Here is an 18,920-nt window from a genome sequence, read left to right as displayed (position 1 = left end):
GGCCAACCTTTCATTTGTGATTTCTATTTCTATAATATGTTCTTATTTCTGTCATATCCTAGACTATTTCTATGACTATCTTCTTAATTTTTTTATCCTAATCTCTGGATAATTAAATAAACCAGTGTTAACCCCGAGAAGCGCTTCTCTGGTCCTTTTTTCTTTGTTTCAGTCTAAATAAGTTTTATCCGCTGTCCAGCTCTTAAGATATCGATTGAGAGGAATTGTATTGTGTAAGTAGTGCTGACCGCGATTAGAGACTCTGGAGGCAGCACGAAAAGGCACAAACAGTTTCACATAGAATCTGGGGACTGCGTGTTCACATATAGCATGCATATACAGTGCACGTCGGATAAGCGCATGCTCTGTTTAACTGCATGCCATACTTTGGTCCTGTTTTTGGCGCCATCAATTTCTATGGGGACAAACTGGTTTAGCGCACCACTAAGTGCAAGATTCGCTTATATGTATGGTTTAAGACCGCTCCTCTGCAGGAAAGACTCCGCATAAGCGCATTCGCGGATTACGGAAGCCGATTGGCGCGTGACAAAGGGGCAGTAAATTTGAAATCTCGTTAACTGCCACAGGCAGAAGAAGCGAAAGAATGTTGTTAGAGTGTACAATGGCAGCGGCGCACAACTGTAAGGCTTTAACACTGGCTGAACGAACAGAAGTTCTTAAAAAATTAGAAAACAAAGTCAAGCATCTAAATAGATGCTTGACTTTGTTTTGCTAAAGAATATGGTGTCAATCCCAGTCAAATTTCACGTATCTTGAAGCAGAAAGATCAGCTTCTGGAAGACTGGCAAAACAATACAAATCCACACAGGAAACGTAAAAGGGCGGGAAAAGCTGAGGAGGTAGAAGATGCTCTTCTTCGGTGGTTTTTTCGAGTCATGAGCAGAGTTTCCTGTCAGTGGTCCACTGCTTATGGAGAAAGTTAACCAGCTAGCTGAAAGTCTTGGACTAATTGAATTCAAAGCCACTGTTGGATGGTTGGAAAGATGGGAGAGGAACATAAAATTCAAGAAACAGCATGGTGAGAAACAAGACGCTGATGACTTTGGTGCTGAAAATTGGGTTGTTTTAGTTCTTCCTACCATCTTGAACGAGTTTGCACCTCGTGACATTTTCAATGCTGACGAAAATGGTCTCTACTGGCGAGCGGTTCCTGATGGAACACTTGCATTAAATCATGCCAAAACTACTGGAGGTAAAACGTCGAAGGACCGACTGATGATCCTCCTTTGCTGCAATATGGATGGGAGTGAGAAGTTGGAACCCCTCGTCATTCGAAAGAGCAAACAGCACTGTTGCTTCAAGAAAGTTAAGCGACTTCCTGTGTCATACGAGGCTAACGCAAATTCATGGATGACTGGGGAAATTTGGAAGCAGTGGCTAAAGAAGTTAGACACTAGAATGCGGGCACAAAAGCGTCAGATTTTGCTGCTTTGTGATAATTGTGCTGCACACAGGGATGATGTCAGGCTGTCTAACGTCAAGGTGGTCTTCCTGCCACCAAACACTACCTCTCTGATCCAACCTATGGATCAGGGCATAATAGCCAATTTCCAACAACATTATTGGGCTCTTGTGCTACGTCGTCTGATGAGCATTATGGATGACCAGACTGGCAAGGATAAACGTGCTGTTGAACTGGCTCGTAATTTATCACTGTTGGATTCCCTGCGTATGCAGAAAGAAGCCTGGAATCATGTTACATAGGCAACCATTGTGAACTGCTACAAGCGGGCAAGTTTTGTTAAGGATGTGGAGAGGGACGAAACAGATGCAGCTGTTGCAAACGCGTCAGATGAACAGGTTATTGACATCCCAGCCGGTGTTACTGAAGAGGAGTTTCATCGCTACATAGCTATTGATTACGATCTACAAACAGCTGATGACAGCACAGATGTCGAGATATGCGCCTACATGCAGGCAACGGCTGATGATGAAACAGAGGATGAAATGATCAGCGAGGCACATGCTGACGAAATTCAACAACCTCCTGTCACTTTTGCAAGAGCACTGGAGAGTCTCAACACCGTGCAGGCCTATCTGGAGGCCACTGGATGTCAGTGCTATGACAGTTTTTACCGTCTGGCAGACATAGTCTATGGAACTCACAGACACAAGAGTGTACAGAGGACTATGACTTATTACTTCAAGTAAGCCTGTCAGTTAACGGAGACTGTATAACGTCAGTTAACGGAGACTGTATACTGTACATATAATAAACAGTACTGTACATATGTTTATCAGATGTCAAGCTTCTTTGGGTCACAACGTAGTGCACGCTCCAGTTAACTGCATGTATTTCTTTGGTCCCAGACCCTTGCACTTAAGCGGATTGCACTGTATGACTAGAATACCAGTATTTACTCATCTTGCTGCCTAAAACTAGTCAGCTCCCTACAGAATTACACCCCGTGTGAAGAAGGAAAAGACAAAGAGTGGAAAATAGACCTAGCAATCCAGAGATCAACAAGGAAACTTCAGATACTTCAACAATGTTTATTAATGGGAGATGACACAATACTGTGTTTCGGTCACAGGCTTACCTCATTAGTCTAAAATGTACATAAAACAAAAATGATATGAATATAATACATAATCAAAAGTGTATTGTCAAATTGTCTAACGGATATAAATAATACAATTAAAACAAACAGGTGTTGTGGCAACTAAAGTACAAAAAAGTTATCATGAAGGAAAAATGGCCTGTACAGAGATAAATATGCACTGATGTGCAGTTTTTCATATATATGCATTCTGTCACGCAATCATTTTGTATATTGTGATATTTTAAAGAAGTTCTTCAAATTTTTGTAAAACTGGACTTGGCAGAAAGATGTCCTCTGCATGTAAACTCTAACACCTAACTCCAATTTGCCCAAAGAGCTGAGCTGAGATAAGAGTAGCGAGAGCACCCGCGTGCCATTATAAAATAGGTGTCTTCCAGCTTACTTAATGTAGGTGACTTGTTAAAAATTACCCTCATTAAGTCTTTGCTAATTTCAAAGGTTTTGCATTGTTCTATAGTCCTAAAATTTTCTTCTAAGTTCCTTCACAATCAGGGTATCAAGAGAAATGTTAGGAACAGTTGTTGTCAACCTGGACTTCAACCGACCCTTCATCGTGCAGACCGGTGCCTCAGAGGTTGGATTCGGGGCTGTTCTGTCCCAGGAAGTAGACAGGGGAAGACCACCCAGTGGCATATATTAGCTGGAAGCTGTTCCCGAGAGAGAAAAAATTATGCAATAATTGAGGAGGCTCTAGCTGTCAAGTGGGCCCTGGAAACCTTCCAGTACTATCTCTGTTGGGGCAACACTTCCTGTTGGTCACTGGATCACCAACCCCTTCAATGTACGGCTCAACTTAAGGATCTGAATGCACATATAATGAGTTGGTTCCTTAGTCTTCAGCCCTTTAGCTATTAGGTAAGATATCAGGTGGGCCGAGAAAATGCTAATAAGGACTTTTTGTCCCGGGAGGTGGACCCTGATATGGCAGGCATTCAATCTGGTACGGATGAGCTGAGGAGAGAATATGTGAGAGGGTTTATAGAACTCTGCCCCTCACCTTTTAATAACAGTCCCTTAAACAGCCTGAGGCACTTTCAGATAACTAGTCCCGCCCAAGAGGAAGTGAGCCGGGAGGGGTGGGGCTTAAACCAGGAATTATATAATACAGGGCCTGACTGAGGTTAAGCATGCCCAGAGAGAAGAAGGAATTGAAGCCCTAGTGTACACCACCACCACCTACTACTACTCATTTCTATAGCGCTACTAGACGTACGCAGCGCTGTACACCTGAACATAAAGAGACAGTCCCTGCTCGACAGAGCTTACAATGTAACCACCTATGGTTAAGGATTGTGACCTGGCTGAGGTAAGCTGCTTGTTTGAGACTGACAAGTTTTGCTCTGAAGCCTGGCTGGAGCCAAACCCTAGTACTTGGAGAAGAACTGAGAAAGACTCACAGACAGACTTTGAGGCGGGGCCACCCTACCAGGCAGAGACTATCTTCAGGCCTTGCCAGTCTGAGGCCTGTTTAAGACTGCTTACTGAACTACAGAGGTATTCTATCTTTTGTTCCAGGTCCTGCGACATAACAGGCCTCAGTCCAGATCCTGCGACATAACAGGCCTCAGGAGTCAATTAAACAAGTTTTAATTTATATCCCTTTGTCAGGCTGTGTTATTTCACAGGCCCATTCTCAACCATCGCCCGGGGTGTCACAAACACTCAATGCTAAAGCTGGTAAGAATACAGAGATAATATCACACTTATAAAGAACATAAACATTGCTGTACTGGGACAGACCAAAGGTCCATCAAGCCCACTATCCTGTTTCCAACAGTGTCCAATCCAGGTCACATATACCTACCTGGCAAGATCCCAGAACAGCAAAACAGAGTTTATGCTGCTTAAGCAGTGTATTTTCCCACATCCATCTTAATAATGGCTTATGGACTTTCTTCACAGATGGCCTGTAGCTCTATAGTTCCAATGACCACTAATTAGTGGAACTCCATATAGTAAAAAGTTCTCCAGATGACAAGGGTGTGTAAAGGTAACCTTTCTTAAAGGAAAATTGAGCAAAACTAAAACATCCCTCTAACTGATAACTGTAACGAAGAGGAATTTGAACTGGAAGGTACATATAAATACCTAGGAGTAGAAGGAGCCACAATCCACCACAATCACTGAGAGAAAAGATTATTACAGGACATTAAAACAGACTTTGAATAGTACAATAGATCACAGAATAAGATACACGCTATTATCAGCTAAAAATTCCCCTACTCTCATACAGGTTTTGGAATTGTAGACTAGCCTTTTTAAAATCTTGAAAAACTAGAAGTGTAAAACAAGAAAACTACTACTACTTATTTCTATAGCGCTACTAGATCTCCATGCCTACAAGGTGCCCACAAGATTATTAATAAGAATCACTGTATGCCAAGACAAAAGATTTCTCTAGCTAAAGGAGGAATGGACCCACAGATACAAATCTATGTATAATCTATCACAGGCCTCCAGGCCTACTTAACAACTTCAATAGATCTTAATGCACAAAAAGTACTGACGTATGGAAGTAAACGTATAGAATCCATCTCATTAAAGTGCCTACAATTTGTTAAGTCTACTGCCATTAAGCTTCTATCTAATGCTCACAAATTTGATCATGTAACCAGATTACTCAAACAAGAACATTGGCTGTTTCTTTCCAAATTAATTACAAACTACTCCTCCTGGTTCATAAAGGCCTTCTCCCATCTGCTCCAAAATACATTTCCAATTTACTCATTCCCTATTTCTTCCTCCATCCCCGATTTTCTCCCAACAAGCTCTTCTTTACCTCCCTTCCATTATAAGGCTTTTGCTGGGCCTAAACTCTGAAACACTCTACTTCTTTATCTTAAATCTGAATCGTCACACCTTACTTTCAAGAAATTTTTGAAGTCTTGGCATTTTAGTCAGGCCTTTCCTTCATGATGCAGAGTATACACACTCACTCTAATATCCTTTTTTTTTTGTAATCTCTTTCTTATCTACTGCTCATCTTGAGCTTTTATTGTTAACCAACTAGCTCGGTGGTACATTAAATAAAAGGAAATAAGTCTAGCAGTTCTGGTTACATTTCAGCTATATCCCCTTGCCTTTTGGCCAACACATTCTGCCATACATATGCCACCAGCAGGTAAAACTAATCTGTCCCCTTTAAAGTCTACTGGCTCAACTTGTTCATGTAAGTATCTCTGGGAAAAGGTGACTAAAGTCACCAAAAACAAACAAAAAAAAAAAAAAGAGAGATTTTAAAGGATTTTGATGGAGCAAATAATTTGTAATACATTAGTCCAAACCCCATCTTATGTGAAAAAATTAAAAGGTTACAGAAATTCAAACACGTAACTTTTTTTCAGACTGCTTATGGAGCCATGACATGGAAAAAAAATTAATTGGCCATTCTCAACATTTTGGATCCGCTAGAAATGCTAAATAGTAGTAGTAGTACTTAGTCACATTTTCCCAGAGATGGTTACATATGGGCATCCTAATTAAGCTTCAGACCTTGGCCATCTTTCTTAGTAAGGTAGAGCCTCATTTTGCTCCTTACATCTGTAGTAAGCCGTTGCCATCACACATCACCGAGAAGTACCCCAGTCCATCAGCATCTGCTGACTTTTACACAGAAGGGTTTCATCCACTGCTGCAATAAACTCAAAAATGTTTACTGTAAAATTAGTAAAATAAGTTCAAGTCACCTAATTAGGTTCCTCATTTCCTTCTCTGCCCATGTCTTCACCATTTTCCGGGGGTTTCCTTTACAGTATCCATGTCGAAATCTTCCAGATAAAGAAAGAGAATGTGCGTGTTAACACAAGCACAATCACATCCCACCAAGCACTGATTGGCAGAAACAATGTAGAATAGAGTACTGTTGATGTACTATCCCACTATAGGCTTTCACAAGAGTTTAATTTGTGTAGGGATACAGACAAAGTTCTCTTCTGCTCAGGCCATTAGGCTTAATGATGTAAAAAAAGGATAACGAAGTAGAAGTAGAGCAGAAAAAAGCTTTACGTGCAGATATACAGGTTATGAAGTTCTATGAACTTTTTTGGTTAGGTATTAGGCTATAAACTGAATGAATCTAGGTTGCTTACCCTTCTGATAATCACCACACTTGAAATGAAGACTCTCACCCACTTTTCCCAATTCAGTGGCGAAAGAAACCTTTATTTAAGTGTAAAAATCCTAGTGCACCTGCAAAATCTATATAAGCTTACATTACCCATCCTTGTTGGAACAGGTTAGGGTAAAGCGAAAATACTTACCTATTGCAGGTATTCTCCAAGGACAGCAGGCTATATATTCTCACAGTTGGGTAATGTGACGCCACGTTACCCGACCCAGAGCTTGAATCAAGCTTTTCACAGAGCTCTTTTGGAGCACGAGACATGCTCCACTGCAAATGCGCGAGTGCCTTCCTGCCGTGCAGATGTGAGAGCAACAGTACAATACTATAGCATAGAACACTACTCCAAGGGGAGGTGGGAGGGTATGCGAGAATATATAGCCTGCTGTCCTTTGAGAATACCTGCTACAGGTATCTTCACTTTCTCAAAGGACAAGAAGGCTAATATTCTCACAACTGGGGAATCTCTAGCTATCAGGCTCTCTGGAAACAACAACCAAAGACAAACTGCACCTCGTAATAGCGAGGTTAAAAGATAGATAAACTTGAATCCACATGCAAATCGTTGAAAGTGTAGCCTGGGACAGAATTTTTAAAAAACGGGCCCTAGGCGGGTGGGGTCGGATTTCAGAACCCAAACAAAGACTATCACTATCACATCCAAAGAAATTGATATGTGGGCATGCTGCCGCAAGCATGCTACCAAAAGAAGGAATGAGATGTAAATGTATGGAGTGAAAAATACACAGCAGCCTAGAAAAACTCCCCAAGAGAGCCTAATGACTCAGCCATGGCGTTGACACTGCCAGACAGAAGAAGACTGTCCTGGTCAGCCCAGCCTGGGCATAAAGAAAGGAAAAGAATGAGGCAGCCAAATCAATACTGTACATTCCACGATGGCTACTCATATCCTATGGGAAGGAAAGGAAACAAAAACCCGTGGTGCAGAGGCCACCTCCAGGACAAGCTAAAGATTGCTTGCAGGCCCCGCAGCGCAGTCCATGCTTGCTAGGGGCAAAATACTAGAGCGGCAAGACAAGCAATTGATGCAGAGAGAACAAACACAAACCGAGACAGGAACCCAGGGTGCATGCAGAGAACCACTCTATCCTGAAGAAAGATCAGTACTGCTACCAGGGCCAATGGTCATAGAATGTCACATACCACAGGAAACAGCCACCAGAAAACAAGTCTGTCCAGAACGCAAACAGAAGCATGACAAAAGCAGAGCTTATGAAAGGAGGAGTCCCTCAATGCAGGTTCCAGTATATACATGGAAGTGTGACTAGGGTTCTGATGAAAGCAAACCTCTGAAGAAGTGAAGTAGTAGAGATTGCAAAAAGATAGTTGAATCCCCTACACAAAAATAGGAAAAGCTGAGTAAACAGAGGCGAACCTCCCAGCAAGGTGGGTGAGACCAGACTGATAAAGATGCAGAAGGTATGTCTATCAGACGGACAACCAATCCCATTGAAAGAGAAAATTACTCCAAAGGGAAGCTAGCTGAAAAGCCAGCAAGGCTGTGAAGACATTAGTAGGCAGATGCAAGGAAGCCAATGCGAAACCTCAAATATTCAGACCATGAGGCAAAAAATGGAGGAGTGGAAGTAGAAGAGACTTCTCCCCTTTCTCTTCCGCATCCCATGGCACTCCGAAAGAGAACTCCCGAATAAAAGAAAGGCCAATCGATTTCCAGGAGATATTGCAATACCAGGTGTGTGGAGTGGATGAAGCAAGCTCCTATGCTATCTCTGTTCCACAAATTGCGACAAGTGCTCTTTAAGGAGTTCAGAGAACCAGTTGTTGACGTGCTCTTCAGGAACCCACTAAAGAGGAACAAAACACATGGAAAGCGCAGAGGTGGTGTCAAAATCACTCGACATATGGTGAAGATTACAGGAGCAGCTGCAAACCAAAAGGTAGCATGCAAGACAGGATGCAACTAGTCCCCACACGAAAGCAAAGAGAGTGCCCATGTAAAACTATATACTGAGAGCAGAGACAATGATCGTCTAGAAGGAAAGAATTGCTCCTAGAAATATTATGGTACTGGTTTGTGTTAAGTTTGCTTTTTTGTTTGCTTTTTAAAGCAAAATACCACTCTTGATGTTCATTGACGCAAGGGAGTACCAGGAGTAGATACGCAGTCTCCGCAAGGAGTTGTCGAATGCATAGGCCTACAGAAGGGTAGACCGATCATCCGGACGGAACTGTGCAGACTGAAAACAGATGTGAATCCCTCCTGGCAAAGAAAATCGCCAGCCACTGGTCTGTCCCAAATAATGCAACCACCTCTAACCAACAGGCCAGCCACGACAGATACTGGCATCATGGCTATATTCCCCTGGTCGAAAGAGATACTATTGGGCTTGACTGGGGAGCGGTAAGGCTAAAGCACATGGTGGAGCCCATTGAGAGAAAGGCGAAGAGGCAGGCGTCTCTTGCTCAACTGGCCAAAGACTCACCAACAGCACAACCAGAGCTGTGTATTTCGTGACCTCCTGAGGAGGTCAGCAACCATATCCACCGTGCCTTAAAAAGGGATATCTTCTTGGTATGTGGCATACACCAACTACTGCAGAATGCAGAAGTGCAAGGCAGAGGAGCAAGCAGTTACAAGGGCCAGCCTGAAAGCATAGATTCTGTGCCATCTGACCCAGAACTTGCAAGACATCGTCTTCAGCTCAGTCAATAGGCAAAGTGACTCAATCAACTCCAGTGGAAGAGAAGCTGCCAAGGCAGCTGTGTGATGGTCAAGTCCTTGGAAGTGGTCGTGAAGAAATGAAAGGTTGAAGATGGAAGAAGGGCTGAGTGTCCATGGTACTAGCGTACCTGCCAGGAGGCACCAAAAGTATGGCTCATAGTACTGTGCATCCTCGTATACATGGACCCAAGCACCTTGGAGGCAACTAAAGCCCATGAAAACCAGGAGTTTTCTGAAACTAGTGAATGGAAGCCCGACAGAGTGGGCTTCCCAACTGCTCACCATAACGTAACAGCTGAAGAGCCAGGACCAGTACAGCCAGCTAAGAGGCTCCTAGTCCAGGGACTCAAAAGGCTGAGGTAAGAATCCATTACTGGGGCGAAGGCAAAAATGCCTGCCCAGTCCTGAAGAAAAGGAGGAAAGGACAGGCTCCCAGATGAAGGGATAGCATCCGAAAGGACACCTACTCTGAGAAGTTTCAGGGACATGCATCTGAACTCCAGGAGCTCGGAACCAATGTCAGCCAGGAGCCCATCATGGGAGGGCCAAGGCCCAGTTTGCCTCGTACTGAGAAGCAGCAGGAAGCAGGACCCCAAGAGGGGCATCGAGGACAGAACTCCAGCCCCGTATACCATAAAACTGCTCTCGTTAATGACAGACTGGAGCAGCAAAAGACACCAGTGTTGCATGCAACATCGACATCGGAGGCCACACCACAGACTGAGGACCATGCGAGGCTGATGGAAAAGAAACGACAAACAAAAGCACCTTCGATGCCAATGTCCCATGAGAGAAAGGCGCCAGACAAGAACATCGGGAAAAATCGGTGTCGTGGACACAAACTGTCTAAGAAGCGGTGCCATCCCATAGGCTGAGGATCATCCGGGGTGGAGTGGAGAAGCATGGCAGGCACAAGCACCATCGACGCCGATGCACTCTGTTCAGTAGAGATGCTCCCGCTCCAGAGGAAATTGGAGACGATACTCTGTGCCATCAAATTAGATACCAACCACAGGCAGTATCTGTCTTACCCTCCACACAGACATCAGTAAGCAGGACCAGTCTGACCCCTGAACCCCGACATTGGGGGAAGCTGCACCGGTGTTTCCTCTCGACACCAACATCGATAGTCTGTCACCTCTCAGTGTCAATGGTAGTTGTCAGTACCAGTGAGCTCTCTCGGCGACAATGGTGGTAGCCGGTGGTTCCCTTCAGCGTCGATGTTGGTAGGCAGCACCAGCTAAGTCTCAGTACTGACAAGAGCAGAAATCCTCGCTCGACACTGATCGAAGCCAAGTGTACATGGCACCGACAAAACCTTCCTATCATCGCTGATATTTGTCATTCTCAGGAGCTCAATCAGGAGCCGAAGCTAGGCAGGGTGCTAAAGCAATCACCGAGATAGACACCGACACCGAGGCCTCAGACAGCGCCAAACTGAATTCCCTGGAAGCCACTTTGTCCAGATGAGTTTTGGTTTTGAATTTTTCACAGAACAGTGCAAGAAAAATTATGGAGATATACCGAAGTGGCTTCAGACCAGAAAAGAAAAATAGGAAGGGAAAAATCCCAAACGGGGCTGAGGCCTAAGTGCAGCCTACTGAGTCCTACGAAAGTGAAAAATTTGAAAGGGAAGATAATTAAAACCCGAATGAGATAAAAAGAAGAGAAACAAAGAAAAGGCACAAAGCAGCTCTAGCACAGAACCGAACTGGGAGCTGTGAGGAGATTAAAATTTAAAAAAAAAACGCGTCCTCTCTTCACCACAAGAAAAAAAAGGAAATTTTGCTCCCGCACGAAGGCACTCAAACTTGTGCACTGGAGTATGTGTCTCACGCTCCAAAAGAGTTCTGTGAAAAGCTTGATACAAGCTCCACACCGGCAGCGCGGCGTCGCATTACTCAATTGTGAGAAAATTAGCCTGTGTGTCCTCTGAGAACAGGTGAAAAATAATATTCCCTACTGACAAGGATAAAGTGTTATAAAAATAAATATTCTCCCTCATTTTTTATTCCACTTTCTCCCGACTGCTTTTTCCTTGAGTTGAATAGACTATTTTAATGGTAATGTGTAGCAAAAACTGCAGGATAAAACAAAGTGTTAATGGGACACTGGGCAGGGGGTGGGGGAAAATGTCCTTACCAAACCTGAAAGCTTACTGTTGGGTGGCTCATTTGAGAGTGACCCGTTGCTGGAGGATGGAGGAATCCAGATGGAGGCCTGCCATATATGAAGCCAACTGAACTGAGTGCTCTTCTGTTCTTTTAAGGATCTCGTAGACTAGTCCTACTCTTAAGGTCTGGGAGAAGGTGGAGGCAGCTACTCCAGTGATTTCACAGTATCAATATGCCAAAACCCAGAGTTTAAGCCGAGAAGTGAATGACAATCCAAGTAAATTTAAGTGGAGGGTGGAAAACAGTATGGAAGTTATCGATCTGGTTCAAAATGAATCTTTCCTACTCAGAGAAGATATTGCAAATAAATTTTTTCATGCACTTGCAATTAGGTTTACTTATACTCAAATAGGAAGGCATTTTAAGAGAATTAAATTCTTGGGAGCTCATTTTTATAAATCAAGAGGGGGAAGGGAATTAATGGCAAAGTTTTATTACATACTTACAAGTAATGACATTCTATCAGGGAAAATGCCAACCAGATTTACAAAGGGAGTGGTCAGGAGACCAAAAAATAACAATATGGGGTAATATACAAAGTAAACTGAAAAAATAATGGAGACGTGGAAATGAAGATACAATATTCAAAAATAAATTCCCACAAAAAATACTGTCTTTTTAAACAAGTACCTTCTGCCTCAAAAGAAAACACATGTTGAGGAGGAAAAGACCTCAGAGTTCCACCGCTTTCAATTTTTATCCCTCAATCAAAGCAACCATAGAGCCTTACATATAAAATATATTCTTTATTAATATCAAAACATCTATATTTTCAATAACTATTAATATATCATATCATTCACTCACCTATGCTTTCCATCCATAATCACATTATTCACTCAATAAAATCATTCCATACACATGTTCATAACTCTAACATGTGTATGGAATGATTGTATTGAGTGAATGCTACGAGTATGGATGGAAAGCATAAGGGAGTGCATGATATGATATATCAAATAAAGTTATTGAAAATATAGATATTTTGATATTAATAAAGAATATCTAAGACTCTATGCTTGCTCTGAGGAATACATAATTGGTAGTAACTATAGTGAAACTTAGAGGGGCATTTTCGAAAGAAACGTCCAAGTTGGGATTTGGACGTCTTTGTAAAATGTCCAAATCCAGGGGTGGGGAAAACCGTATTTTCGAAAAAAGATGGATGTCCCTTTCGTTTCGAAAATACCAAGGACGTCCTTGGATTTGGAAGTCCTTAGAGATGGACGTCTGACTTTAGGCGATTTTCGAAAACAAAGATGTCCATGTCAAAAACGGCCAAATGCAAGCCATTTGGACGTGGGAGGAGCCAACATTTGTGGTGCACTGGTCCCCCTGACATGCCAGAACACCAATCGGACACCCCAGGGGGCACTGCAGTGGACTTCATAAAATGCTCTCAGGTACATAGTTCCCTTACCTTGTGTGCTGAGCCCCCCAAAACCCACTAACCACAACTGTACACCACTACCATAGCCCTTACGGGTGAAGGGGAGCACCTATATGTGGGTACAGTGGGTTTTGGAGGGCTCCCTGTTTTCACCATAAATGTAACATGAGTGGGGGTATGGGACGGGTCCGCCTGTCTGAAGTGCACCGCAGTACCCAGCGCTCTAGAAATGTTAAGTAGTAGTAGTAGTACCCACTAAAACTGCTCCAGGAACCTGCATGCGCTGTCATGGATCTGAGTATGACATCTGAGGCTGGCACAAAATATCTTTAAAGATATTTTTTTGAGGGTGGGAGGGGATTAGTGACCACTGGGGGAGTAACGGGAGGTCATCCCCGATTCCCTCCGGTGCTCATCTGGTCATTTTGAGCACCTTTTTGTACCTTATTCGTAAAAAAAAACACGTCCGGGTGAAAATGTCCAAGTTTTACTTTCGGACGTCCCTGCTTTTTTTCGATTATGGCTCAAAGACGTCCAAGTGTTAGGCACGCCCAAGTCCCGCCTTCACCATGCCTCTGACACGCTCCCTTGAAATTTGGACGTCTTTGCGACGGACTTCAGTTAGAGACGTCCAAAATCGGGTTTCGATTATACTAATTTGGACGTCTCTGGGAGAGGGACGTCCATGTTATGAGTTATGTCGAAAGATGGACGTCCGGCCCCTCCGAAGGGACACCACTTTGTAGTGGTGGAGGGGCTTCTGTGTTTCAATGACTCAGAGGGCTATGCTGAAGGGTTACCCATATTAGACAGGCCTCTGAGGAGAAACCAGACAAAGAGTGTCCCAAACTGGGGGAGTGGTAAGATGGCGACCTGAAGTTCGTATGCCCAACGGCCCAGCTGCCCTCTGAAGTTTCGTCTTCTTTACGTAAATTTCCTCTCTGCGATTGCAGTTACCTTAACTGAGAGGAAGGGGACAACCGGCGGTCAGCCGCCGATGGCCAGCGTTTTGTCCCCTGAGCAGCAAATGCGGGACTGCTGCATGACGAACTGCCCACAGATGAAAGGGTTGGCGAGTCCTTTGATTAGCGCCGGCGAAGGAGCGTCAACGCTCTTGGACCTGGAAAAAACAACTCCATCGCTCCCGAATTATTCAACCACCATGTCCAAGGGAGTGGAGGAGTGAGTTAGAGGCATATGCTGAGACGGAGGACGTTTACAGCAGAACTCGAATCGGCGGAACCACTCCTAAACACCTAAGAGAAATCAACTTGGAGTTTTTGGCTCCCGTGGAGGTTACATTGAATATCATCTGGAAGGCGCTTCGGGACCTAACTGTGGCAGTAAATAATTTTGTCTCAGATATAATTTTATTAGAAAGTTACATGGACAATTTAACTGAACCCTTTGAGAGTGAAAAATTGATATAAATAAATGATTCTATACGAGCAAGAAGTGCTTATGATTTTGAAAATGATAATTGACCAGAAACTTTGAATAACAAAATGAATATTATAGATGATTAATATCGAGATTATTGTTTTTCCCAGAATTCCCGGTATGACTCCTAAAGTTTTCCTCAGAAATATTTCCTCAATTATTGCTTTAAAAGGAGTGAAGCCTGTGAAAACTGGGATTACTTTAATCAGTGGGGGATTTGAATTAGAGTCTTAAGTATATGTATTGTTAAATAACTTCTGGTTTTTAAAAGAGAATGTAATCAGATGAATTATTTCTAACTAATATTGGACAATAAGTATGTTTTCAATGAAATGATTTGACTATACACTGTATTGGCCTTGAAGAAGCCAACCAGATGATCAATGTGGAATAATGAATTAGACGAGTAATATATGGGGATAATCATATGTATTTTGTGTTCTGTTTTTGAGACAGAAGGTAATTAAAAAAAAAAAAAAAAGACAATACTTTTTGTGGGAAATTTATTTTTGAAATACATAAGATCCCCACTTGCCGCTGTTGCCTAGATACTCACTATAAAATCCCTTTTTGCATATACATAACTCTATTCCAACTTTATAAGATTTATGCTGCAACCCCCGATGGCTGTTGTAAGGGATTTGGAGAGAAGGGATCTCAAACAAATATGGTGGAACTGAACCAGAATACAGTCCTTTTAAGAAATCATAGTTAGAACTAACTATGGCAAGACTGTAGGCACCAGTGGATTATTCATTGATGATATTCAGGCACACAGAAGAATCTAGTGAAGTGAGATAACAAAATAGCCTCTCAACAGCAGCTAGAAAGGGTTATTTGCAGCCATATGGAACAGCATGATTCCCCCAGCATTAACTGAATGGACCAAACAGCTATAGCAAATCATAGAAATGGAGTAATTTGCAGCAAGAATTTGGGACACACTTCAATCTTCTGAGAGGATTTGTAAGCCACATTGAGCCTGCAAAAAGGTGGGAAATTGTGGGATACAAATGCAACAAATAAATTTGGAACTCCTCATGTAATACTTTGGAACTGAGTAAGGACTGATATGCATCAAGCAATGTCTGATAGCAACTGTCAACTTAAAATAGCTTGATTCAGATTAATCTCCTGTATTCAGTTAGGTTTTAAAAAAAGTGTGCATGCATAGCAGGCTTAATGTTAATATTGACACTGGCACATAAGTTGGAAGTTGTACACTGATTAATAAAAACAAAGTGAAAAAAAATATCTTACTCACCTGAACTCTCCACTCACATATTTATCCCGATCTTTAAACATCAGAATAGAGGTTTTGTAAATCTTTATGGCTCTGTTCTCTCCACTGGCTGTGCTGGCATGATACACATTAGCCTGGGAAAAGTTTTTAAAAATGTGGCACTTTTAGATAGCTTCATCCTTTCAAAATACCACAAACACCACTCAACACTGCAAGCAAGAATATTCACTCTATATCTGCTGGGAGTTCTACTGCGGAGTACTAATCTACTAACATATCTGTATCCTGGAAAGCAAAACCTACATTTTATAATGTTCTACTTAATCAAGGCTTGATTTACTAAACCTTTTCCTTCACAACACAAAGAATAGAAGAAAGGTCTCAGTAAACCAGGTTGTAAACAAGCTGAAAACGCTACTCTTTGTTCCACACAGCAAAATGTTTTTTCTTTACACTACTGCAATGTTTCTCAAATTTCAACACCCGTGAATACACTTGTGGCCACCACTGATGAAGAAGCTGGCTCATATTAACTGAATATTTGATTAGTTTATTAATACTTCTAGACATTCTACACAAGTTACCAAATCAACACAAATTTCAGCATCAGTAAAAAGTCAAAAACTACCACCACCAAACCAAAACACACAATGAGACAGTATCTCAGAGGATAATATTCAGATTACTTGCAGTGATAAGCAGTTTGTAAGCCAACTGGCCCCAGATAGTCAATGCTGGGGCATGTAGGCTCCCACACTGAATATCTAAGTACCAGCCAATATTTGGACCAGTGCCCAGTTAACTCAGCACATAAAGTTAGGACAGTCTTTTTGCTGTCCTAAACTAATGCACTTCCTTAGCCAGTTAGCCGAATGAACATCATTGCTAACTGGCAAAGTGCTGGCTTTGCCCAAGTTCTATCTTCGGACCACCCCTAAACTAACTGGTCAGGGCACTGCTAGTTAGCAAACAATCAGTGGCACTACCTTGTTAAGTGACGCTAATCATCGGTGATCAGCCAACTCAGCGGGTTTAACTGGATAGGAGACTCGAGCCTGGTTATACTCTTTCAAATAATCTACCCCTTAGTTATCAATACAGTTGCCTACTAATATCAGTAACTTACCACAGTTCATGGACAGCTTGCAAAATGTACCAAATCGTAACAAATTATACATAATTTTTAAGTTAATCTACAGCCCAAATGAACAAAGACTAGTTGCCACACAGTACATGCATTACAAAAAGCAGCATGCAAATTTCTAATACAGCAGCTTAATGGGTCACGTCCAAGGTGACATTTGTTCATACCTGCTAATTTGCTTTCCTTGATTACTGCTAGACTAGGCCAGACAAGCACCCCCCCCCCCCCCCCCCAACCAGCAGATGGAGGCAAAAACACTGGCTTTCAGTGACATCACCACAAATGTAAAGAATAGTGCAGCCTTGGAAGTTGCCATATTATCAATGACAAACGAGATCTGAAAGAGAATTACTTACGTGTTGCAGGTGTTCTCAGAGGACAGCAGGCAAATCATTCTCACAATTGGGCAATGTTATTCGACAAAGCCCGGTGTGGATGCTGCTGACCAACACTCTGTCTCATTAAGAGGCCTTTGCCAGCATTCCACCATACGTGTGCTGGGTGCCTTCCAGCCCTACGTGTGAGAACAGGACCAGCAGTCTAATGACATAGCTGAACGAGACAACTCCAAGGGGAGGAGGAAGAATTTGAGAGAATGATTAGCCTGCTGTCCTCATAGAACACATACTACAGGTAAGTAACTTTGCATTCTCCGAGGACAAGCAGGTCATACCATCTCACAATTGGGAATCCCTAGCTATTAGGTTCACTGACAACAACAATGCTAGGACTATAGAGTCTTGCAAAGCCTACCAACGGGCTGTGAAGGTGCATACTGGAACAGAAATAATGGGCCTATGAGGGTGGAGTTATAGTCTAGACACCAAACATTCTGCAGTACTGTCTAACTAAATTGGCTGTCATTGGGAATTTGGCTCGAGGCAGTAGTGAGATGTGAATGTGTGGATAGAAGACCACGTTGCAGCCTTGCAGATATCTTTGATAGAGGCCCACCTCAGGTAGGCTATTGTAAGTTGTGACATGACCCTCCAGAGTCAGCCCAGCTTGGGCATAAGTAAAAATGATGCCATTTGCAAGCCAAATGGATAAGCTGCATTTGCCAATAGCTATCCTCATCCTGTTTGGATCAAAAAAGCTAGGTGGATTATCTATGGGCTTTAGTCCACTCCAGATAGAAGGCTAAGGCTTGCTTGCAGTCCAAGCTACGAAGTGCACTTTCACCAGGGTAGGCATGCGGTTTGGGGAAAAATGTTGGGAGAAGAACTGACTGGTTAAGATGGAATTCTGACACCACCTAGAAAAAAAATACAATAAAAATAAGAGAGAAGCAAAGGATTATTAACTAGTTTCCATTGTGTACAATCCTTATTCCCATTGTTTTAAACTAAAACTTTCTATAGAGGTAGAAACTTAACAGCCAAGAGTATAAAAAAGGATAGTAGCAAGGCTTAAACTGTCCTAAAAGAAAGCTAATTTCTGTTCTTGCCTGCTGGAGAGGTCACACTGCTAGTGACCTGAATTAGGTGGTAATTAAGGTTTGAGGAAGTAGAATATTTGCAAAGATTACTAAGGGCAATCTGATTACTGGGCTAGCGTCAAAGGGTTTGTTTGAAACAATCTCCTTAGAATCCAAACTATATAGAGAGGAAAGGTCCCACTTATCTTTCTTTCTGAGAAGTTCTGAGAGAAGAGGACATTTCTGTGGGTAAGTTGTAGGGGTATTTACCTAAGATCTCACCTTTGCTGGTCTTGGCCTATACAAGCCTGAACCATTCTTATAACATTATAGATTCTACAGCCTGTTACCTAAATACATCTGTAACTATCAGAATCCAGCTTTCTTGCAAAGGAAAAGTACTGCTGAGCATTGCAAGATTACTTCATCCAAGGACATATTCTTTGTGGCAAACTAGCCCCGTTATCTCCTGGGAACATTGGAGGAGAGAGAGACACGACTCCAGGAGTATGCAATCAGACAGGGAGTTTGCATGCCATCTATACAAAGACGTTCTTCATGACCATGAAGCTGTATGGACATTGCTACACCATCTGTGATTGGTCCACATCTGACCCTGGGATACCAAAATGTCTGGACTGAAGAGAATCAGTTAGGGGGAGAACACCAGAAGAAGGAAACACCGGAGGATTTACAGGTGAAC

The 18,920-nt window shown here is 42.6% G+C and overlaps 1 protein-coding gene across 2 annotated transcripts in view; it reads right to left on the bottom strand.

The window, feature by feature from the left end:
* Positions 1-18,920, bottom strand: part of LOC115475174 (serine/threonine-protein kinase RIO1-like) — a 201,305-nt gene that overhangs the window by 99,720 nt on the left and 82,665 nt on the right. For both annotated transcript variants that reach the window (XM_030210941.1, XM_030210942.1), the window contains 2 exons: positions 15,678-15,790; positions 6,272-6,352 (listed from right to left, as the gene is read on the bottom strand). In XM_030210941.1, coding sequence (XP_030066801.1) covers positions 6,272-6,352; positions 15,678-15,790 — 194 coding nt within the window. The remainder of the gene's footprint in view (positions 1-6,271; positions 6,353-15,677; positions 15,791-18,920) is intronic.

This window comes from Microcaecilia unicolor, chromosome 1, assembly GCF_901765095.1.
Source record: "Microcaecilia unicolor chromosome 1, aMicUni1.1, whole genome shotgun sequence".
NCBI classification, from domain to species: Eukaryota; Metazoa; Chordata; class Amphibia; order Gymnophiona; family Siphonopidae; genus Microcaecilia; species Microcaecilia unicolor.
This window is presented reverse-complemented; position numbering and strand designations above follow the sequence as displayed.